At 50.4% G+C, this 24201-nt stretch overlaps 1 protein-coding gene across 1 annotated transcript in view; it reads right to left on the bottom strand.

The window, feature by feature from the left end:
- Positions 1 to 9015: 9015 nt before the first annotated feature.
- LOC149361673 (solute carrier family 22 member 7-like) overlaps positions 9016 to 24201 on the bottom strand; it is a 29794-nt gene continuing 14608 nt past the window's right edge. The window contains exons 3-4 of the mRNA XM_089568122.1: positions 16631 to 16923; positions 9016 to 10168 (exon numbers count right to left, since the gene is read on the bottom strand). Coding sequence (XP_089424248.1) covers positions 9016 to 10168; positions 16631 to 16923 — 1446 coding nt within the window. The remainder of the gene's footprint in view (positions 10169 to 16630; positions 16924 to 24201) is intronic.

The raw sequence follows: 24201 nt of genomic DNA on the forward strand, positions 1-24201 counted from the left end.
CTAGCCGCCGCGGCCGGGATCGAACCCACGTCTTTCGGGACAGCAGCCGAGCACCATAACCGCTGAGCCACCGCGGCGGCAGAACAGCAGTGATAACGGTCGGAACAATAGAGTCTGCCCCAATCACACTAGGAAGTAAAGGAACGCCACAGGGCTCCGTCCTGTCCCCTTTCCTTTTTAACCTCTCCCTCATCAAAATTCCCCCCCAAACTGGCACAAATACCAGACCTACATCACACGTTCTATGCATATGACATCACACTTTGGGTAACCAGAGGATGCGAAGGCTACATAGAAGACACACTCCAAGCAGCAGTGGACATGATTGAGGCATGCGCATGGGAATCCGGCCTCACTTGTTCTGAGCAAAAATCTGAACTCTTCGTGATCCGTCGTAAACAAAGAGGTAGGCGTACCACGACATCCCCCCCCCCCCCCCCCCCGCAAATAAACGTCTATGTTAATGGACGATCTCTCAAAGAGGTACAGACCATGAGAATACTGGGGTTGTATTTACAAACAAATGGAAAGAATACTGACACACTCACTCAGCTAAAACGCACGGTAGAAGCGACGGCGCGATTAATCCGCCGCATAGCTAACCGCAGACAAGGGGTGAGGAAAAGAGATTTATGCCGTCTAGTGCAGGCCTTTGCGCTAAGCAGGATACTCTATGCCACCCCATATCTCAAATTTTCGAAAGCAGAAAAGGACAAATTGGATAGCATGATACGGCAGGCCTATAAGGCTGCGTTAGGACTCCCACTAAATGCCTCAACCGAAAGGCTTATGAGGTTAGGAATACATAACACCTACAATGAACTGAAAGAAGCCCATTTAATGGCTCAAACAGCGCGATTAGCCAATTCCAGAACTGGCAGGAGTATTCTTACCAGGCTCGGAATTAACTTTCAACCTACGAATAACGATGCTAAAGTAGACTTACCCCGCGACTATAGGACGGCCCTACTAATCAAACCACTCCCCAAAAACATGCACCCCTTACATCATGAGGGTAGAAGACAAGCACGAGCCAAAGCCTTACATAAGAAATACAGACAGTGCGCTGCAACACTTTATGTAGATGCGGCAGAATACAAAAATACCAATGCCTTTGCAATTGTGGTTGTGAACGAGAATGGTGACCACATCGTCTCGGCGACAATCAAAACGAAATCCTCTGAAACGGCAGAAGAGGCGGCTATAGCCCTCGCCCTAGCACATACCCAAGGGAGCATCATCCTCAGCGATTCCAAAATGGGTATCAATAATTTCGCTAAAGGGCGAATTACAAACACCTCCCTTAGAATCCTTAACGCAACCAAATTCTCACCAAATTATTCAGAATTGATATGGCTTCCAGCCCATTCGGGGAATCCGGGGAACGAGGCAGCCCACAATAAAGCCCGAGGTTTCGTCGACCGGGCAGTGGATGAGTCTGGCTCCCTGAATTTCACGAAGGACTCAATGATCACATATCATGATCTCACCAATCATTTTAAATTAGAGAGGAGAACTTTCCCCCCTCCAGACAAAAGACTTACTAAAGAACAAGAGGCTACGTGGCGTCGTCTACAGACGAGATCGATACGCACCCCATCACTCCTCGCGCACATTTATCCAGATCTTTACAACCCAAACTGCAAACACTGTGGCCAACGTGCTACCTACGATCACATCCTGTGTGACTGCAAAATAGAGCCACCTCCGGGTGATCTAGATACAGCTCCTTCTCTCGAGCGGTGGGAGACCGTGCTGGCTAGCTCTGAACCCAGAACGCAAGTTTTGGTGGTGGAGTGGACTGACTAGGTCGTCGTGGGCTATGTACTCTCGACCACTTAACGCGACCTCTTGCCAAGCTCTTCCCGGTGAATAAAATGTTTTACAATGAAAATAGTAACCGTGCAACCAATTGAAGGGATCATATAGTGATGCTCCAAGTAAGTGGGACTGAGCTTAGTTAATTGCTTAATTACTCAATTAGCCTAATTAACTTTTCTAGTCAGGCCATATAAATAAATAAAACTGAGTAGGAAATTGGTCGAGCTCGGGAATCGAACTCCGGTATTCGGAGTGCGAGACCAGCATGCTAGCCACTCCGCCATGCCAGCTTTTTTTTTTCTTTATTGCCTTCAAAGGAGACTCCGCCATGCCAGCTCGATGGTTTGGAATGAACAAAGGCGCGTCTAGTGAATACGGTGTCTTCGCACACTCCCATCCTCCCCTCTTCCCTTCCGGCGAGGTTTAGGTGTCCACCGAGATATGAGAGACAGATACATTTCCTTTCCTCAAAAACCAATTTACCGACGAGCGAGGAGTAGAACCGAATGGGCGATGGCGTTCTATGGACTCCCTGGCAGCGTTGCAAGACGCTGTCGCGTTCCACTCTTACAGGCGAAGCTTAACATCTTAACCACACATCAGTGACCGCACTTTAGGTCAAAAAAGTGCACCTCCCCCCCTGAATGTTCACGGGTGATCCACCGAGATATGTGAGACAGCTACTGCGTAATTTCCTTTCCTCAAATACAATTTTCATTTTTTTCATCGCGGGCCATCTCTGTCTTTCTTCTTTCACTGCCACTTCCTCCCTTCCTCTACTCTGCGGTTCAGGTGTCCACCAAGATGACAGAGAATTACTGCGCCATTTCCTTTCCTCAAGGAAAGAAGGGAAAACTTTATTTACACTAATGGTTTTTCCTGCGGTTTGGGGGCATCTTCAGTGACGTCTTGGTTCTACCCCCAGGAGCCTTCTCTGTCGAATTCGTCCGCCTCTAATCAGTGGTCGGTTGCCCTCAGTCCAGGGCTCCGCTGGCCACTGCCGCCCGTTGAGCTCGCTGTACCAGACCTTGTTGGTCTTCGCAGCGGTCGCTGGACAGCAGAGTCTCCCATTGCTCCGCACTCGGGTTTTGTATTTTGGGTACCACGTCTATGTTTTGGCAGGCCCATGTGATGTGGTATAGTGTAGGTTTTTCGTCGCACCAGGGACATTTGTTCGTGTATATCGTAGGGTGCATTTTGTTTAGTATATGTAGGTTTGGGAAAGAGCCTGTTTGTAATTGTCTCCAAGTGACAGCTTCCTCTCTGCTGAGAGATTTGTGCGGTGGGGGATATCGCATTCTTCTGCCTCTATAGTTTTGTAGTATGGCCGAGTATTCCCTGGGTGCTGGCGCGAGTTCCGCGGTCTCGTCGGAACTCCCGTGTGCCCCGGTACCCACACAATTTTGTGTCGGATCTTGTCGTTTTGTTCTTCCCGGTTTTTAATTCTGTCACTCGCTGCGAGGAGTATTACATGAATGGCAGGATAGGTCGTCACGAGCTCCTTTCCTCAAAAAGCATTGCGTTCAAAGGGCAAGGCATCGCGCCGAACGGGCGGTGGTGTTCCGTGGACTCCCTGGCAGCGCTACAACACGCTGTCGCGTTCCACTCCTAAAGGCGAAGCTTAAGCGTCGTTAATTAGCAGTTAATTAGTATTCAGACATAAATAAGTAATTAACCATTAATTAGTGATTTGTCATTACTTAGTAATTAGTACAATTACATGTGACGCCACCAGTGCCACAGAAACAGTCAAAGTGGTGCGGAAAACGCTTTCGCCTCTACGCACTTTAGACAGCCAAAGTGCCCCCTGAATTTTTCTTGCCGTCGTTGGGATTTACAGTACACACACTAACACAGGCCGCCGGCTTTTCTCGTAATGGGACTAGTTAATGCTTTCGCATTAATAGGGCGAGGCCACCAAGCGGCCGTATGATGCACACAGCAAGCCGAGCACCGCCACTTCACAAAATCCTATACATGTCCTTCAATACATGCTCGCCACTGCCCGACCACTATGTGGCGCCAATTTTCCTGACAACATTCTTGCCAACATTGTGACGCAACTGCTTGCCGTAAAGCGTTCCGAGTGATATTATACCATTCTCATTACATATAGCTTACATGTGCTAGTCAAGTTGGTGGCGGGCTTGCAACAGGGATTCGGACCGACGACAAATGCACCTTCAAATGTATGCTTTCCCAGACTTTCGTATCAAAACTGTGCTGCCACCGTTCGTCGCACAGTGCTTCAGGGTGGTATCATAGGCGTGTGTGTGTGGGTGATGGCTAGCGCATCCAGAAACACCAATGCTTTAGCATTCACGCTTGTAAGCAGCCTTTAGTGTCTCTGCCGATTTTTTTTTTTCGTATGCTATAGCAGGCCTGCGAGACGGCACTGCCGACCCAACCGGCGATGTTCTCGGCACAACAGCTGAGACCTGCTGTTGCTGAGATCGGAGGAAGGAGGAGGAGGAAAATGAACGGGCCCGTAGGCTGACTTCTACGGGGCCACTTTGCCACGTACAAACGGAAGGGAGCCGATAGAAATGGTTGCGAAAGAAAAGGGATGTAGGCCGCAGCCATGACGCCGGCTAGTGCTACAATATACGAGGTCTGTTAGAAAAGTATCCGACTTTATTTTTTTTCACGAACACCTGATGGATTTGAAACAAGCACGCTTGCACCAGCCTACCTTAAACCTTCGCGCGCATGCACAAATTTTTTTCCGCCTGCCGATAGCGTCAGTCACTGGCACGCAGCGTTTGAGTGAGGCAGTGCGCAGTGCTCTCGTCGGTTTCTTATTGCAAGGAAAATGGCGGAGTGACAGGAGCAGCGCTACTGCATCACATTTTGCCAGAAACTGGGAGACAGCCAAGTGGAAACCATTCGGAATATTCATACGGCTTTCGGTGACATTGCTATGAGCAGCAAACAGATTAAGCAGTGGTGCAATTGGTTTAAAGACGGCCGCACATCGGTGCAGAGAGAGCCACGCTCCGGTCGACCATCAACATGCTGAAATGACCAGGTCATTGCCGAAGTGAACGCTGTGGTGACGCGCGACCATCGTGTGACTACCCGAGAAATTGTGGAAGAGGTGGACATCACCAATTTTTCTGAACATTCCATTATCACCGAAAATTTGGCCATGGAGAAAGATGCGGCGAAATTCGCGCCGAAGCTGCTAACGGCGGAGCAAAAGCAGTCTCGTGTTTAAGTCTCACAGGATATGCTGGATTCCACAAATAGTGACCCCGACTTCATCAACACCATAATCGCTGGTGACGAGTCTTGGGTGTACAGGTACCACCCGGAAACCAAATCCCAGTCTTCACAATGGAAGCATTCCACGTCACCAAAACCAAAGAAGGCCCGCCAAGTGCGCAGCAATGTCTGAGTGATGCTGACTGCTTTCTTTGACTCCCTCTGTGTGGCACACCACGCGTACGCACCACACAAAGTAAACATTGACCAAAAGAATACTACAGGGATGTCCTCCGTAGCCTGCGTGGTGCTTGCGGCGCAAGAGGGCGAAGTTGAGGTCAACACGAAATTGGCGCTTCCATCATGACAATGCTCCTGCACATTCCTCGCACTAAATTCGCACTTTTTTCGCGAAAAACCAGGCTGCTGTAGTTCCACAGACTCCTTACTCTCCTGATATGGCCTACTGTGACTTCTGGCTTTTTCCCAAAATCAAGAGGCCATTGAAAAGAGCGCGATTTCAGACAAGAGAGGACATTATGGCTGTAACGACAGCTGAGCTAAACTCCATTCCGAAAGGGTCCTTTTCGGAATACTTCCAACAATGGCAGCACCACTGGGAGAAGTGTGAGCAGTCCCAAGGAGACTACTTTGAAGGTGATTAGGTTTCCAACGCTCCAGTTATGCAAGTTTTTTTTCTTCGGCAAAAGGTCGGATACTTTTCTAACAGACCTCGTATACCCTTCCGGACAGCAGAGGCGCAACATTACCCCCGCTGTCATTCGAAAGAGCGAAAAAAAGGGTAATAATTCCTCGCTCTCTTGTTGGAATATTGAGCCCATTTAGGTGAGATTAGCGGCAAAACTGCTGCTTGCCGCTGATCTCATCTTGCGGCTGATCTCAGGCTTTCCATTTTGTAAGCAAGCAACGTAAAGAAAAACCACCGCCTGGACGCTCCGGCCGCTGGAGCCGGTGGTGGGGTGAAGCCAAGAGTGCGTAGCCGCACCCCAGACTCTCAACAGAGGGTTAAGAACCTAAGTATTACAGCTCCCACCATAAAATGTTTGAACTTCATTTAACAATCTTTATGCAGGAATTAGAATACGTGCCTTAAAGAATCATTTCATTTGACTCTTCTGAATAATCTAATTGGAACAAAATTTGACAAGAAGCCTTCAATACGAAGTGCGTTCCACTCTTGCATACTGCATTAGGCTGAGAAGGCAGAGGTTAGCAGTTTTTAAACTGTAGTTGTGAGCAAAATACACTTCGCCTGGAGCTGTAGACGGCTAATTTCGAACCAGCCTGTCTGCGGCCGTAGCGTGAGAGATTTTCAAAGCAGATGACTATAAAGCATCATCATCAAGCAAGTGGATGTGCCAAAGGAAGCACAGTCTTCTCACTAAAACCAACGTAAACAAACTTAGTGCGAACGCTTGTTTTCAGAAAAAACCTTGGTAACCTTTTGTATTTGTTGTCGGTTATACTCCGAGAGTGAGTGGGGGCTGACTTAGAAAAGGGGGGCTTTGAGTCCAGCAATTCGTTCACAATTTCACGGTCACAGTTGCGAAAGCCACGACGTGCGTAATCTCACTAACCGCGAAATCGTTTTCATTTCGTGCTACTTTTATACAGAGCCGATAATGACATTTTCTTTGATGGCCTACGCACCCCATTACGCGATCAGCGCTATGTGATGTTGAGGCATTTTCGTTCCTAATTTCATCTCCCGGTTCAACTGAAAATTCAGGACACCAGTGGTATTTGCCCTTTCAATGTGCGCCTTCAATTCACCGTGTGAATGCGTTCGTTTATCGCGCCTTCCTTTCATAGCCCTCTCATGCTCGAGTGTGTGAACACGTCCAAGCTGTCATGGCTGCGTAGACGAAGGTGCTTGCGTATGACCGTTTCACTGTTCTAATGCAAGCCTCATCGCTTCAAAATGGCACGCTTCACTTCGTACTGCAAGGTGGGCGTAAACATGTCAGCTGCTTTCTTGGCGTTCTTAACATTATCATTCTGGTGCTCGAGCTTTAGGTAGCTGGGGTCGGGATGAATTAAAATTGCCCCTGGTGGCGCTTGTTGGCAGGCTGGTTTTAATATTCTACGAGCTCGTTCGTGACCCTCTTTCGCAGGTTAATGAGCTTTCCCGCCTGACCTCATCATTTCTGACCGTGTAAGGCTGGAGTATCGCAATCCCTAAAGCAAGGACGGAACTGGTACTGGCGGCTGCGTGATCATCCTGATGTTGGTCTGTTCTTCTTTGCTTTGAGCTTTTCGTTGCAAAGTGAACTCACGAAAACTGACTCTCTCAAAGCTTGTGCCATTCGGTTCGATCCGCGTTGGGGTACAGCTGTGACATTGCCTACACAACAAGCCGCTGCATGCACTTCGGCTAAAAAACTGCAGTTGTGCATCGTAATTTCATGCAGTCAAGCGGTAATTTCAAAACTTGTTTTTTACAATATGCAGTTTCGTGAGCAAATTCACGCCTTCATTCGTTGCATTGCCACTAACACCACGTTTTGTTCTAGGATAAAATTAAAAACTGCCAAGGAAAATACTGCATGTTTCCAAAGTAGGCCTAGTTTTATTGTTCTGTTCGAAATAAATTCCGGCACATTCACATACAGCCACAGTGCCCTTTCATGCTGATGCGCTATAATGAACTTCATCATAAGCATTTGCTTGGTGACATGACTTCTTCCTGAACTGCATCATTAATCTCAGTCATCTGATGTGTTATGGCTGCATGGCAAACGACAGAAACGCCAGAGGTGCACTGGGCATATCTAGGCCAGGTTGCGTGAAGTCAACAAGGCACGCCTTGAGCAACAGATGTTCAATGTGCTTCGCCTGTGCGTGAATTCTGAGGTTTATTAGCAAAATGGTGGAGGCAAAAGTTCCGCTCGTGCATTTCTTTCTTTGTGGAGGACATGGAGATCGTAAAGCAAAACATTCAGAACAGAATGGTACAGGCACGATGAATCATATACATCAAAGCCAAATCGAACCGTTTGTTATAAATTACTACGAAGCGTGAAACTACTTTTTTTTTCTCATTTCTGTTATATTTAGAGAAACAAACTTCTCAACCGGGTATTTCAAAGGTTAAAACACTCATACCAAATGTAACTCCGTACAGAATAGAAAAGAATTGTGCAAATGTGTGCCATTTAAGCAAAACTGAAGCTTGCTTCCATTTTGTTCCTTTCACGGGATATCGTCTGAACTCTACTGCCGTCAGCGCAGAGTGCTGGATGTTGTGTTTTGTCGCGTTGGGCAATCATGGAGGAAAAGCAACACGCTGCGCTCCTAATCATCTAGCCTCAAGTCTGTAGTGACTTCAACGACGGGCTGCCAAGAAAATTAAATGGCCGATATCTGCTGTTCTAATTGTCGAGAACATTAGCCTAGTTGATCTAATTGTTCTAATCCAAATTGTTGAGAACAGTGAGGTTTCAAAGTTTTCAGTAGCAAAAAAACTTAACAAGCGCCAAGGAATAAAACTGTCGAAATTACTAAGTTACGAGGCTTCCGACACGACAAACAGTTCCATTTTCAGTTCAGCAAAACCAAATACACGTCAAGATAGGCAGTGATGGCAGATGTGTTTCTTTAAACTTGTTGTTTTCAATTTGCGTTCCAATTTATGAAGTAGCGAGGCTCATGACTTTCGAGACGTAGTGTGTGTTTCAGGAGCACGAAGGTTCCACGCGGAGCGGCCTCAAATCAAATGCAATGCACCGCCTGTGAAGCGTGTTTGCACATGTCGTTGTGAGGAGCCATCTGGCAGTCAACACTGGCTTAATGAGCACGCTAGCGCTGCATAGTTCCGCAACCAGTCCGTCTTCGAGTCCGGTTGTAACTGAGGAATCTCGAAGAAAAGTAAAAGAATAACAAAAAAAGTCCATGGTAAGGAAGACATAAAAACCTTGAAATGAAAGAAGAAAACCGAGCTGCTGATGCACATGTGTCATTGTTTGCGCTTCAGAAGAGATTCAGACTCCTTCGAATGATCGAAGGTGCGAGAGATGAGTATGGCGATTGCGATGCTGTCAGCGACAGCCGCGGCGACGAGTGCCCGCTTCCAGCACGACGGCGTCGCTGCGGAGTCAGTGACGCCTTAATCGCTTCCTTGCGCTCTTCGACGCTAAGCGCTTTCAGCGCCTTTGTTTTGGGCTCTTGCACCACGATCACCTCGGGAAGCCATTGGATGGCGACAGCTGTGAGCACGACGAGCAGAGCCATGGCGAGGTTGATTGCCAACAGAGCGTCGGCGCCGTCGGTCAGTGCGAGTGCGGCGGCCATCAACCCTCCCAAGCGGCCAACATCGAACGACAAAGCCATACCGATGCTGCGCATGACTGTAGGGTAGACCTCAGCCGTATAGCCGTAGTTTAGGCTTACTGCGCAGTAGCAGGCGCATTGTACTACAGTAGCGGACAGGCGCGCCGCATGCTCTTGGGCCCCGTAGGCGAACACCGCCTGGAGAGTCATGGACGCTCCCAGAAGGACGAAGCCGACCAAGAGGGCGCTGCGGTGCCCTCTAAGGTGCATGTGCCGGTAGATTAAGACGTAGCAGAGCACTTGCAGGCAAGTGTGCATCAGTTCCAAGATCTCATCCGGTGCCTCAGCTGGCCGCAGCGTGAATGTGTACAGGACGAGGGTTAGGGTGAACCAGGACAGCGCCACAGTGACCACCCGGGTGTGGAAGTGCGCTACCCTCAACCTGTCGTCGTACGCAGAGCTCGCAGCTTCCGCCTGCACCTTTGCCAGCTGCTCGCGTAGAATGCGGTAGCTGTTCCTGGCACGCGCATGGTCAACGCCATTGCGCCTTGCAGCGGCCAGCATGAGCTGCTCGGCCTCTTGCAGTCGCCACGTGGCCAGCAGCCAGACGGGGGACTCTTCGAGCAGGTAGCAGCAGCAGGCGAGGAGGCCGGTGGGAGCCAGGATGAACACTTGGACGAGGAACCAGTGCGGGCGCAGCCACGATAGTGCTTCGACCATGCGTGGCACCAGTGTGAAGGGCAGCGCGGTGTCGATGAGCACAAAGACGAAGCGCCGCTCGCTGCCCGTCACCTCGTACAGCAGGATGTACAGGAGCATCACGATGGAGTGCGCGGAGCCCGACACGGTGAGTCTGCGAAGGCATTACGTGCCGTACAGACACATTTGTTGTGACGTAAAGGTAGAAGCAATGTGAGAGGGAACACGGGAGCGCGGGGCCAACGCATTTCGTGGACTGTTGTCAGCGAGAGGCGACGAGAATCGACGGTAAAGGAGCATGCCCCGTAAGAACGACCGGCTTGCTCTTTACCCGCATGCCCCTGGTGCCACCTATTCTCATGGTCTGATGGCGGTAGCGCTCTGCGATGCGCGGAGGCCATGCACTTCTGTGTTCCCTCTTATACTGATCCTACCTGTACACTGCGTTTTGGCTAAGCTTGACTGAATAGAGCCGGATAGAACTAAAGAAAGAAGCGGCAGATGCCTCACAAATTCGAATGATTTTCATGATACCGTGGTTAATCCGATGACGCAGCTGTTATTCGACAATCATATGCCGCCCCTTGCGATTTCAGGCTAGGACGTCCAAGAGAATCGGCCAAGGATTCCAGAAATTTGGTCGAAGCTGTTGGCTGATGGGTACCTTGAGAGACATTTTGGCGCTTCGTTCTTGAGTTATATCTGACTATAATATGTATTCACAAGCAAGAAAAATATCTCGACGGTAATTACTGAAGCGTAAATAACAGGAGCAAACAGCCAAACAACGGCGCTATCGCTTCTGCGCAGCTCCCACCTAAGGCAATTTATTTGTTTTTAATTTTATATGGACTTTAAATCGGTACGCAAGGACCATTTCCTTCTGTCACTGTGCTGATAGCCCGTTGTGCTCTAAGCAGTGCGGGCCGGGCGCTATTATTTTTCTTTCTTTTTACACGCCCACCCTAATTTTTGTCACTGTGCTGTTGACAACGACGAGGACTCTGCAGCTTGTGCGACTTGGTTTTTGGTGTGCCTCCTGGATGCGGTCTGTCGCGCCTACTGCTGAGGTTACCCCCTTCCTCAATATTTGCTGGAGGGTGTGCTGGGTGCCATACCCAAACCACACCCTGGATCTCGCAGCGTTCTTCAGCTTGGATCCTTCACAATGCCACCTGACACACCTCCGGCCGCAGCGTCACCACCAGCGCTGACCGCTGTCGTGGCGCAGCCTCGCGACTCACCTTTTGTTGCACCGATAACGTCGGTGTCGAACTAACTCGCTGTCAGCGTGTCAGTAAGCATAACCACTGGGACGCGACCCTCATGCTTGCTAATGGGATCTTCTACTTGGTGGGCACGGCGCGCGTCTGGTTCGAGACGCGTGAGGAAGGCCTTACCTCTTGGGACACCAGTGAACAGAAGCTTCGGGACCTGTTTGGCAAACCAGTCGGACACAAGCTCGGCGCTAGAAAAGACCTTGCTTCTCGAGCTCAGTCGTCTACCGACTTATACCTCTCCTACATCCAGGCCGCCTCGCTATGTGCCGTAAAGTATACAGCGCCATGTCGGAGACCGACAAGGTGGACCACATCCTAAAGCGGATCGCTGGTGACGCTTTTAGTCTTTCCCTGTGCAAAGATTGCGCAACGGTCGACTCCGTCCTCCAGGTATGCCGACTGTTTGAGCACGATAAACACCGCAGTATTGCTCACCGTTTTGACCATCTTCCGAAAACGGCGGCGACATCCTCCTGCGCAGACCTGCCAACACTGCAACAGCCGTCCCATCCTGCCAATTCAACTCGAATTGTACGCAGAGAACTGGAGGCTATGGCTCCCGTCGTCTTCGCTCCTCAGCCGGCCGACGCTACGATTTCCCTGATCCAGGCCGTCGTTCGCCAAGAGTTTGTGAACGTGGGTTCCACTTCTGGCCTATCCTCTACATCGCCCTGTTCACCAGCCAGCGCTCCACTGATTGCTGCTGCTTCACCGACTTCGACCATCCCGCCACATTACCTCTACCGGAATCCTGCTGATTGCCTCACCTCGGACGACCGGCCAATCTGCTTGACCTGTTCGCGTGTCGGCCACATATCCCGCCACTGCCGCATCCGTTGCTTTTCCCCACGTCAACACAGCTCGAATTACCGTCGTCCTGTCGACTACGGCCAGCGCTAGGTGTTTTGTCGTGCTGAGTTCTTACCCACCTTACCCAATCAAGGAAGTTGTCCTTCAGCGTGATGTCATCCTTCCACACACCGTCCTGACCATCACCGACAACCGCCCCTACCTTCAGATTCTGAACGCAAGCCTCTCTCCCCGTGTTTTACGCTGTGGCATCGCACTCGCTGAACTGTTTCTTTTGGCCGAATGCACAGTTTCTGCTCTCACAGCGGAGCCTCAGTCTGATCTCCATGCCCTTCCCCGCTCGACTGCTTCACGCCCGGACCCTACTTCTGCAATGATCGCGGCGGATTTGCCACCTGCCCACGCCAGCGCCCTCTGCACCCTTTTAGCTTCCTACAGTGATGTCTTTGATTTCGGAAATCGTCCGCTTGGCCAAACTACTGTCGACCATCTCATCAATACGAGCGATGCCAGCACCATGCACACAAGGCCCTATCGTGTCTCCCTTCCTGAGCGCCATGTCAGCTAGACCGAGGTGGACAAGGTGCTGGCGAACAACATTATCATGCCTTCTAGCAGTCCTTGGCCGTCCCCTGCAGTGTTGATAAAAAAGAAAGATGAAATTTGGTGATTCTGTGTCGACTATTGCCGTCTTAATCACATAAAAAAGAAGTACGTCTATCCTCTACCTATAATTGATGACGCCCGCGACTGCCCACATGGTGCCAGTTATTTATCTTCTATTGATCTCCGTTCAGGCTACTGGCAAATTGCTGTTGACGAGCAGAATCCTGAGAAGACTGCATTCGTCACTGCCGATGGCCTGTAATAGTTCAAAGTCATGCCTTCCGTCCTCTACAGGTTCCTGCCACATTCGAACGCGTGATGGACTCGCCCCTGCGCGGCTTGAAATAGACGACGTACTTGTATTACCTAGATGACGTAGTCGTTTTTCCCTCCACGTTCGAAAGCCACCTACGCCGCCTTTCTACTATTCTTGCCGTCTTCCGCCGCGCCGGTCTCCAATTGAACTCCAAGAAGTGCAGCCTCGGCCAGCGCTAAATTAAGGTTCTCGGCCGCTTGATGGATGCTTCTGGTGTCAAGCCCGACCCTGACAAAGTTCATACCATACGGCGGTTCCCCAAACTTTTCTCCTCAAGCGATGTGCGCAGTTCCCTCTTGCTCTGCTCGTATTTCCGCTGGTTTATCCCGAACATCGCAGACACGGCCCCTGCCCTTACCATCCTCCTGAAGAAGGATGTGCCTTTCTCCTGGGGCCTTGACCAAGCTCGTGCCTGCACAGCACTTGTTGCGGCACTCACTTCTCCACCTGTGCTGGCCCATTTCAACCCATCTGCGCCTACGTAACTTTGCACAGACGCCAGTAGCCATGGAATTGAAGCCATCCTTTCGCAAAGCCATCGCGAGCACTATCGTGTGATTACCTTCACCAGCCGCCTGCTCTCTCCCTCCGAACGTAACTATTCTATTACGGAGTGGGAGTGCCTTGCACTTGTTTGGGCGTTCACGAAATTCCTCCCTTATTTGTTTGGGAGCCCCTTCTGCGTAGTCACGGGCCCCTATGCCTTGTGCTGGCTGTCCTCTCTTATGCTGAATTCCAATGGCAGATCGAGACCGCTCCGTCGGATCGCGTACGGAGCGCGTCGGAGCGCGTAGATTTGCCACCTCCCAGTTTGCGATTGGAATGCCAGTGATCCCTCGGGAGCGCGACGCCAGCGCCGCAGCGGCGACCGCGGAAACTAGGCGCGCCGCCGGAGCGGACGCCCTGCTAGCTTCGTGTTCGAGTGCGACAGGAGTTGCGCGAGGCGCGATCTCCGCGTTGACAGACGCCGTCTCGGCGAAACAAAAAGGAGGTAGTACGAAGGCCGTAATGTAAAACCAAAACCAAAGCGTATGTACAGGATGGTCCACTCTCCGTGAACACGCGAGTATGCGGCCGCGGTCTTCGGAGAGCCGGTGAGCCTGTCCCTACCGTTCACGAAAGAAGTGGCGGACGACGCGCAGGCAATTTGCTCGCTGCTCGATTTTCCAGCCTTGCGACTGCGAGACGCAAGCCGCTGAACCAATCAGCGAGACAGTCGAGCTTTCGGCAACGACGCCGCCCGCGGACACGCCGAGCGACTAACTGCGCTGCCCCCCGGCCAACGTTTCTCCCTGGCTGCCGTAGTCGTCGCTAAGCCTAACTGTTTTTCATCGATGCCGCAGCTGAGGGCGCTTCGGAATTGGCCAGCGCTGTAGTAAAGGTGCTACTCGCGTCACCGTTTTACTGTGCTCCTCGTCTCATAATAAAATAAAGACATGATCGATTTCTGCGACGCCTCCAACAGCGGAGCTAGCAGACAGCAGGCCAGCCGCACTGGGCATCAGGAAGAAATTTGCTTGTATCGCAGTTATCACTTCTACCAGCAACTCGGTATTGGCCAACGATCCTCAAAAATGATTCATTTGTTACATTCCTCTACTCCAGGGCTTGTTATGAACGCGAACAAAGAATATTAGCGCATTTTTCTGACGCCGGCGGCAGGCATATACAGGCCGGCAGTTTCACACTCGCTGTCCGTTTCAGACGAATCTTCACTGCTGGACTCTGAGCTTTCAGTGCCCGAGTCGGAACTGTCACTTCCATGAAGCAAAATTAGTGCCGCACGGCTCGAAGCAAGATCATTGCCGTCCACTGTTGACTGGAAAGTGCCCGTCTGTCCCGGCCCGCCCGGCTCACCACGTAGCGACGACAGGAACGAAGCGGCTGCTGCCGGTCGCGACCGGAAGCAGACGCGGCGGAAAAGGAAACGTCACGCGAGGTTCCGGTCAAATCCGCCGATTTCGGCAGATCAAGAATCGCTGCTCCACGGAGCGATCCGGGATTTACGCCTGATCCCGATCTGCCATTGGAACATACAACTCGCGCTCCCATTTTACCATTGGAATACGACTGATCCAAACCGAGCAGAAAAACTTGATCCCGATCTGCCATTGGAATTCACCATTAGAGACCTTTCAGGCCATCTGGGTCGCTGGGCCTTGCGCTTGCAGGAATACGCATTTACTCTCGTCTGCAAGTCCGGCCAGATGTACCAAGACGGTGACTGTTAGCCCCGCCATTTTCAATTCATTTTCAATTCCCAATTTTCAAAAACAGCGTTTTTACCTAGAAGAGCGGTTTTTTCGCCCTAGCATTGTCACCAGCGTAATGCATCAGCGCACAGCTAAGATTTCCTGATTAGCAGGTTGGCTAACAAATGTTTACTAGTTAACCTTTAACTACTAGTGTTCAGTTCCTTAATTATTGAGAAACGTGTATCCCATCGCAAGTAACATCCACAGAAGTTTTCATAATTTGGAAAAAGTGGTTACCCTCGGCACTATGGCACAGAAAATATTGGTTATATCTCGCCAAAACACGTAATGCGCTTTCAAGAAGCTTGAAGGCAAAGCAACCTCTCCAGGGCACGTAGCAGCGCCAAAGGTAAACGCATTTGTGAAATTCTAAAAACTTAGATAAATTTTACTTAAGCTGACCTACACGCCTCTGAATAATTAAAGAGCCTAAGAGTAAAAGTTAAAAAGTCAACTATTGAATATTAGTTAACATGCCTGCTAGATAGCATGTCTTAGCTGTATTCGGATGTACCACACCGCTAGCAATGCTATGCCGAAAAAGCGCTCATCTAGCTCAAAAACCCTATTTTTAAAAACTCCAAGTCTTAGGTGAAAAACGCTGTATGTCTCCACCAATGCCCAACCACTCGGACGCGGACGCTGACCACTGCCTTCCGCGGAACAAGATATTCTGACTACCTCGAGTACCTCTTCTACTCGATGGCTGCAGAAGAAATGATCCCCCTGATATTTCGTGACAAGCGGGACGTATTCTACTCTGTTTAATAACAAGACGTGCAAGGTTTCTTCACGAAGTACAGCGATCATGTGAAGGCCATTATACGATGTCCAGACCTGTCCTAAGGGAATAATCGCAGCTATCTGGAAAATTTTGTCTCATGCTCAGTGCATACTCTGCAGCTGGTGGTGTTTCTATCCTCCCCGAGACCGAGTGGGCCCGCAGTCATATTCTTCTTCTCCTCCGTAAACATGGCACTGGGGAGACCTCTTCGACTTCTAGGCTTCTTTTTTTTTTTCGTACGAACCCAGGTTCACTCAAGAACGATTGTATTCTGGCTTAATCATCTTTCCTCCTATCTTCCTCCTTGTCATCGTCATCTAGACATACTTGGAGGGAGGTTCTGAGCAATGACATCGTTAATGCGCATATCTTTGGGAAGCGTACCAGCCAAACGAAACCACTATCCCTTGCAAACCCTTCAGAGCATCACACCAGCCGATGTCAAGGATTTATTTTGTATTGTGGTCTATTACCAAAGGTGGCGTCTCGAATCACCGGAACTTGGCCGCCGACCACTCGTCTGCCTACGACAGCGGTGACAATGGCGTCTCCCTCGATCTCGCACCTGGTGAGGAGGAAGTAGAAGAAGGTGTCGGCGACGCATGCCCCCAGGCTGGACAGCAGCAGCGTGGCTACCGCGACGCTGATGATGGGCCGGCGACCGACGCGGTCCGCGAGCAGGCCGGCCACCGGGGCGAACAGCACGGCGCCCAGCATGTAGGTGAGGGGCGAGAGCTGGTACATCCAGGCACGCTCGCACACCAGGTCCCAGCGGCTGACGATGCTGTCCTCGGGCCACGCCGTGTCGTAGTCCCACGCGCTGCAGGGCACTGCGCGGCGCTCTTGGAGATGCTCGTCCTGCGCAATGCATACAACGCGAGGAACACCTTTCCTTGGCGGTGAAGCTTTTTGTAGAGTGAGCTACATTGGCCACAGTCTCGCCGTTTCGCGTGCTCCCTCCGTCAACCATACTGCGCATGCGCGAGGAGCGAGTGACGTCACTGCGCACAGCTGGCGCGCCTCGCCGCGCGCGCTCGCCGCTTCGCGCTCTCGCTACTTATATCCTGGTATGGCAGAGCTAATCCACTGCCAGTTTTTTACTGATGTTATTGTCTCAGCTTTTGACGCTGCTTTATGCGGGCTGGTGCAAGAGCAAGCAATGCGGACCGCCACCTGCTTCACGCGATCGCACTGCTCACAGCTGTCAAAATCCGCCGAAGCACTTGTGGCAGTTCAATCTCAGGGACAAGCTCTTTTGTAGCTGTGAAATAAGAAACGTCATTAAAGGCGGCAACTTAATAAAATCAGTTGGAAAGAAAGGTTTCCGGTGCTCTTAAAAGACGGAAATGGCTGTAAAGAAGGAACTACGAGAAAACTGGCGTTAAACTAATAACTGCCCCAGAACAGGAACCGCCGCATCTATGAGAAATAAACGACTCATGTGTACACAGAAATAAGTTAACGAACAAAAACTACAGAGTTTCAACGCCGTTAAGCCGGATATGATGCGCGAAAGTATTTGGTTTCGAATCAGCTGAACTATTTATTGCCTTAACTTGTCTTTTCGAATTCGCTTGTGCTCTTGCCTAGACATTGCGTCACATTGTCGTTCGAATTCATTGCGCTTCAATTTTGGCACACACGCTTCAAATTTATTTAAACTTTCATACCACGTAACCATGCAGTAGCCACCACATCTCCAAGACAAAGCTTTTTAAACATGTGTGCCACGTTACTTTCCGCTAGCCACACCGCCTCCAAATAACTTCATCTCAAAGGTCGAGGGTACACAGACCCATCGGCCTTTTCATGATTGCAAGTGAAGTAATGCTTTAGCACTACAAAAAAAACCTGAGAAGCCTTCAGGGGACATACAACGGTAAACTGTGCGTGCAAGGTTGAATAAATTTGTATGGCAGTAATAAGAACCGGCTGACAAAAGTACGTCAGGAATGCGTGGAAGATGAGCCCACGAGGCCAGAAATACGTGGACTTTTACTCGCTGGAGCTAATTTAAAAGAGCAGGGCAGAAAAGTGGGCTTAGGTTTACGTAGGTCAAGTTTATGCGTTCCATAAATTACTTCTGCTTATGGAGCACATTTTTTCGATGCCGCCTGGTAGCCTCCAAATAATCTGAGTTACAGCAAGTGTGACCGACAACCTGAGGCCCTGGACCGGTGCTAAGTTCGTTTGCACTGCGAAGTTCATTCAGGGTCATGTCTCCACCACCATTAGATAGCAGTTTTGATGCATCAGGTTCATCTCACCATGCCGTAGGGTTCTGAAACGGGCCTGCAATGTGTACGGCGTGACAATTAATTTTTCTAATAGTAACGAAAAAAAAGTTGACAGTGACTTAGCTCTGCTATGCCAGGATATACGTAGCGTGAGCAGTGACGTCACGTGACTATGCGCGGAGGCAGCAGAGGTGGCGGCGAGCGCACGCGGCGAGGAGCGCCAGCTTTGCGTAGTGACCTCGCTTGCTCCTCGCGCATGCGCAGTATGATCGACGGAGGGAGCACGCGAAACGGCGAGACTGAGGCCAATGTAGCTCACGCTTCAAAATTAAAAACCACTTTTTACCTTATATTACCATGCCACCCTGTAACAACTCCAAAGTAATAAAATGAAATGAAATGAAATTGTTTACGCTTCCAAGCTTTACAAATCCTGCCTGCAGAGAGGTAAGTATGTTAATGGAAAATATTTCAGGGTTCAAGAGCAGTTTATTCACAGAATCGCGGCCATCTTTATGGCTGCAAGAGAAGTCTTTTTTCACTGTGGCTCACGATGTCATGACTAATATTGCCACGTGGACGATGGACGAGCCGACTGAAATGGTTCTTAAATGAATTTTATCTGGGCCTCACTTGCGCCCTCAAACAACGAGCGTGCTCAGCGGTCGTCGAGGGACAGAATGCAGAATGCGTGCCACTCTCGGCCACGCTCAATTAAAAGCAAGCAGGGAAACTTTCAGAGAACTGGTCAAATCTCGCGTGAAAAACAAAATTGATAAAGCCCTCATGCCAAGGCCTTTGAGCGTGAAGAAACAAATCGTACCAATAAACGCGGCATTACTCCCGTCTCAAAGTAGCATCGATGCGATGCTTTAAAACAACAAGTAAGGTGACTAGAGAAAACAAACACGGACAGTTCAAAATAAGCACTGAGAATGGAAACATAGTGTCCTTTAGCGCGCATATTGGCGCTGCTTAATAATGGCACTGTGTCAAGATTTCAGCAATGCGCGAAAACTTCTTAACAAACCGTCTGTAATATGCGAACAGCTCCAGGAATCTGTGCACAGCTTGCTTGTAGGCCGTTTGTGAAATCTGCGCGACATAAGCTGTTTTCGGTAGTTCTGGGCTTACTCCATCTTTCCTGGCGATGTGGCCAAGAATGAGCAGCTCCTTAAGCGAAGTGGCATTTTTCTGCCTTCAAATTTAGCTCTGGTGGCTTGACTGCCTACAGCACTGTTCAAGCCTTTCCAGGTGGTCGCCGAAGTTCGAAGCGAAGACGACATCATCATCATCTAAGTATACCAGAGATATCTGCATTTGAGACCTGCCAGTATTGTGTCTATTACACGCTAGAACGTTTTGGGGCATATCAAAGTCCAAATAGCATTACCTAGAACTTGCACACCCCATCTGGCATGATCAAAGCGGTCTTGTCTCGATCCCTTTCATCGACTTCGATTTGCCAATACCTGCTCTTCAGATGATCGACGAGAAGTGCTTGGCGTCTCAGAGGCGGTCTAAGGTATCGTCAATGCCGCACAGAGGGCAGGCGTCGTTGTCGCTTACACTGTTCAATAGGCAGGAATCGACGTAAAGCCGACTTCTTCCTGACGAGGACAACCGGTGTTACCCAGGGGCTCTTCGTTGGCTGTATGAAATCGTCGCGCAGCATTTCTTCGACTTGGTCCCAGCTGGATTGGAATTCGCGCATCTACACACGACGGAGGCTTTGAAGAAGGGAGCTGGTGTCTTCTGATGTTATTATTAGATGTTTGGCAGCAGCCGCTCGTCGAACCTTTCACGAGGCAGAAAAGCAGTCACCGTAACTTCGAAGGAGGTTTTGAAGAGGTTGTCGTCTGTGTTGGGCAGAGCCAGGTTGATGTCGAATGTCAGCTTCGAGGTTCGGGTCAGTGGAATCGTTGTCGCCGTGCCCGAGTAGCCGAATGTGTTGCTCGCTTCAGCAATTCCTTCCAAGAAGGCGATGACCGTGCCTTTGTTCAGATGTCAGTACTCGCGGCTGAAGTTTGTTATCAACACGGAGCTTTGTCCATTCAGAAACTCGTTCATGACTCTTCCATTTGAGATTCCTTGATCCAGAGTAGCTGCATATTTCCTTCTACGATGCCATCGATGTTTCTGCAGTGCCAAAGGCTGCGGGGACTGTAATCCTTTAGCAGGTGGGGGATGTCACTTTTTCCTCAAGCACCCTGTGCGCTGCATGATTTTGCAGTGCCGAATTCGGAGGTAGGGCCATGCATTGAAAGTGCGGTCGACTTGGACTTCAGATCGATAATCGCTCGACATTCTGCCAAGAAGTCCATGCCTATAATTACGTCACGGGTGCGCTGTTGTAGCACTAATAGAGCCTCTGAGTACGTGTGCCCACCCGTTTCGCTCTGGCAGTACATCGTCCCGATGGGGTGATGAGGTGGCCTCCAGCTGTTCGTACCTGCGAGTCGTCCCAAGCGGTCTCCGCCTTCTTCAGCTGAGTGGCGAACTATCCATTGATGACTGAGTAGTGGGCGCCTATTTCCACTAATGCCGTTACCGTGCAACCACCAAATAGCGAATGCAAGGTCGGATGTTGTCTTCGCATTGCACGTTGACCTGGGAGTTCGGTCTCGGTTTCGTTGTGCGCGGTGATTGCGGCTGCATCATGTTGTTGTCATTTTTCTGAGGGGCGGCGTCATTTCGAAGTCGGGTCGGGTCGTCGTCGAGCTTGCCATTGTGTACAACGTGGGTGTAGTGCGGGCGGAGCCTTCATGCGGCGTGGTCGGTCGAGATCTTTGCCATTTTGCTGGTGAGCAACCTCACCTCCAAAGGTTGCTGCTTCTGGTATAGTTTCTCCTACGCTGGCTGGAGGATCTTCTACGCACGACCTCTGCGTAGTTGTGGCCAAGCGATGGTAAGCGAGTCGTATAGCTCGGCACATATTCCTCTCGATGGAGGTAATCGTCGATCTCCCGCGGTCGCCGGCCGGGGCGTGGTAGCGGAGCGTGAAAAGAAAAGCCACAAAGTCCCATACGCCTGGATAGGTAGTGGCGAAGGATGTGGCGGGCTCCACCGCATGAAAGCAGAATGGACAGCGCTCGTGGGCGGTCCTCCGGACGTCTGCTTTCCTTTGTGCGCCTTGTCGAAACAGAAAAACGGGTGGTCGGCGGTAGTCAATGGTGTAGAACATAAGGCTCCTAAGGTGTGTTAACGGGACGCCTTAGGCTGCGCACAGCGTAGGCGTTCTTGGGCTGAAGCCGCCATGCGAAGGCAGCTCAACGCCCGCGGTACTTCCTCACGGATAGCATCCGCCAGTGTTGCGACTTGAGGATGCGATGGTGTCGGCAGCAGACGGCACAGTTCTCGGGCGATTTAACGTATAATTTCCAAGCTGCATTTGCTGGTAGGCGTGGTGTCCGGGTGCACTGCAGAGGGCAGAGTTGAGCGGGTGTATTAGGCGGGTCCCTGCACCCTGGGTCTTCTCGATATTGCTTGCTGATCTGGATAGATTTGCGACAGTCGTGGAATCACGCATGACTCCAGCAAAAAGTTGTTCTTTTACACACCGCATCAAGAGGTTAAATTTATTCTTCTTTGTCATTTCGGGACGCGCACGACAGAACAGGTCCATCATTTCATTTCTTCTACTTACGCTGTGACTTTCTCGTTCATGTGCTCGGTCCGAGCCTTTCCTTGTACAATACGTTTGAACAGTCCTCAAGAACTCATTTCTAAATGTATTCCAACTCGTCACTGACTTTTCATGGTTCTCGTAACACCTACGAATAGCTCCATTAATATAAATAAAAATTTCTGAAGCTTCGTAATTTCGTCCCACTTGTTGAAGGCTGCCATTCGACTGTACTGTTCCGACAGTCATCTGCATGTTCACCCGGGGTGCCGTTGAAAATGGGTGGCATTCGGGGGGGGGGGGGGGGGGGGGGAATGACTGGAGCTATGGTCTGGTGAAGGTCCACGTTCTTGAGGGAGGTTGTGAAGATGGCGACTGCTTTGCAGACGGGCTTCAGTTGAAGCGGCTTCGTTGGCTGTCGCGGTGTCCGCTTATTGGGGGCGGCTTGGGGTGCCTCGGCTGCTCCCAGAAGGTGAGGGCGTCAAGGACATCAGTACCCAGCCCCTCCACCAGGTGTCACGTGGTGGTAACAATGCCGTGGGTTATGGACGAGCCGACAGAAGTTGTTTCTAAATGAACTATTTATTGTTCTCACTTGCGCCCACAAGCAACTAAACAAATCGGCGGCGGTGAACATACGTGACCGTTGTAGGCAAAGCATTTTTGTACAGGAAAAAGTTTATGAGCACATTTTTTTAAATATTGGTAAGAACTCACTATAACTGTAAATATCACAATCAATACTGTATCTGTTTTCGCTACCGTCAAAAGCGTTCCCCATTAGTTTTCATGGAAGTCTTAAAGTCTTGACTGCTTGATTAGAGCGATGGAAAAACTATAAAAGATTTTGCTACACATCGGAAAAAGGGAACATTATCTTCGATATTTCCATAACAGTACCTGTGTGCTCGTGCTGTGTGCTCGTGCTGTGTGCTAGTTAATAGTGAGCCATCAACATCAACAGCTTCGACGCCGGCACCACCCGAACGCCGACGAACAACGACAGCGTTTATAATGTTTTAGAAATTCTCCCATGTAAGCAGACTAGTCTTAAGTGTCTTTTCTGAATTTTTCTTTTGGAGGGCAGCTGACTTCTCTATTTCTGCAACCAGAATAATAAGTCGCGTGCCGGTGGCTTATAACGTGTACAAAAAAATGTCCATAAAAAGCATCGCGTTAATATTGTCACGAAGTTGCGAGAACGGGGACGGATTTATTTACAAGTCGGTATCGGGGACGTCACTGGGGCGGTCAGCGTCAAGCGGGCTCCACCACAGTCTCGCGCACACCGTGTTCATCTTCTTCTTTCCACTGAACTGCAGTGCGGCAGCGCCGCAGCGCGGCGTAACACTTCGCCCGGGGCAGTCGAAGCTCGTCCTCGAGCGAGTTAGCGTTGTGATTGCAGCGTTTAAGACGGGCAACGTGAACGGCCTGGACCTTGCGAGAACGGCGATTGCCTGGGGTGACTTTGGCGATTGTGTAGTTAACGTCACTGAGGCGATCCAGAACAACAAAAGGGCCGCAGTACTTTGCTAGGAATTTCTGGTAGTGACTGCCCTGCCTACACCACCGAAAGGCAGTCTCTCAGCCGTGCGCTGGAGCGCCTAGATGCACGCCCTTTCACGGAAATGAAGATTCTCGGCCCCTGGCCGCGGCGGTCGTCGGCGGAGAAGGCCTGCAAGGCACTGCTCCGCTTCTTGAGAACTTCTGGCCTGCACGATAGGCTGTGACTTTAACGTTTTATAGTGACTTCAATTTTCTGTTACTCTCCTTTCTCTTTTTTTTTATCCCCTCACCCCCTTCCCCCCGTGTAGGGTAGCAAACCGATTATTATTTCGGTTAACCTCCCTGCCTTTCCTCTTCTATATCCTCCTCTGGTAGAGGCCCGTCGACGCAGTGGCGTCCACAACCAAACGTAGTCACCGGGCTCATACGTCACCGCAATGTGTCCACTGTCGTAACGGCTCTTGGTGCGAACTTGTGCACTGAGTGTTCGGAGGCGAGCTAGTCGTCGCGCTTCCTCCGCACGGCAGAGAGTCTGCGCAATGGACGGATCACGATGGTCAGAAAAGGGAAGAATCGTGTCCAGAAAGGTGCGTGGTATGCGCGCGTAGAGCAGAAAGAACGGAGAGTATCCAGTGACGTCGTGTGTTCCGGTGTTGTAAGCGTATGTTACAAACGGTAGCACGGTGTCCCAGTTCTTATGGTCGGCCGCTACATACATGGACAACATGTTCGTGAGGGTGCGGTTGATGCGCTCCGTCAGGCCATTCG

This window comes from Amblyomma mixtum, chromosome 2 (assembly GCF_055824585.1).
Source record: "Amblyomma mixtum isolate Tamu chromosome 2, ASM5582458v1, whole genome shotgun sequence".
Lineage (NCBI taxonomy): Eukaryota > Metazoa > Arthropoda > Arachnida > Ixodida > Ixodidae > Amblyomma > Amblyomma mixtum.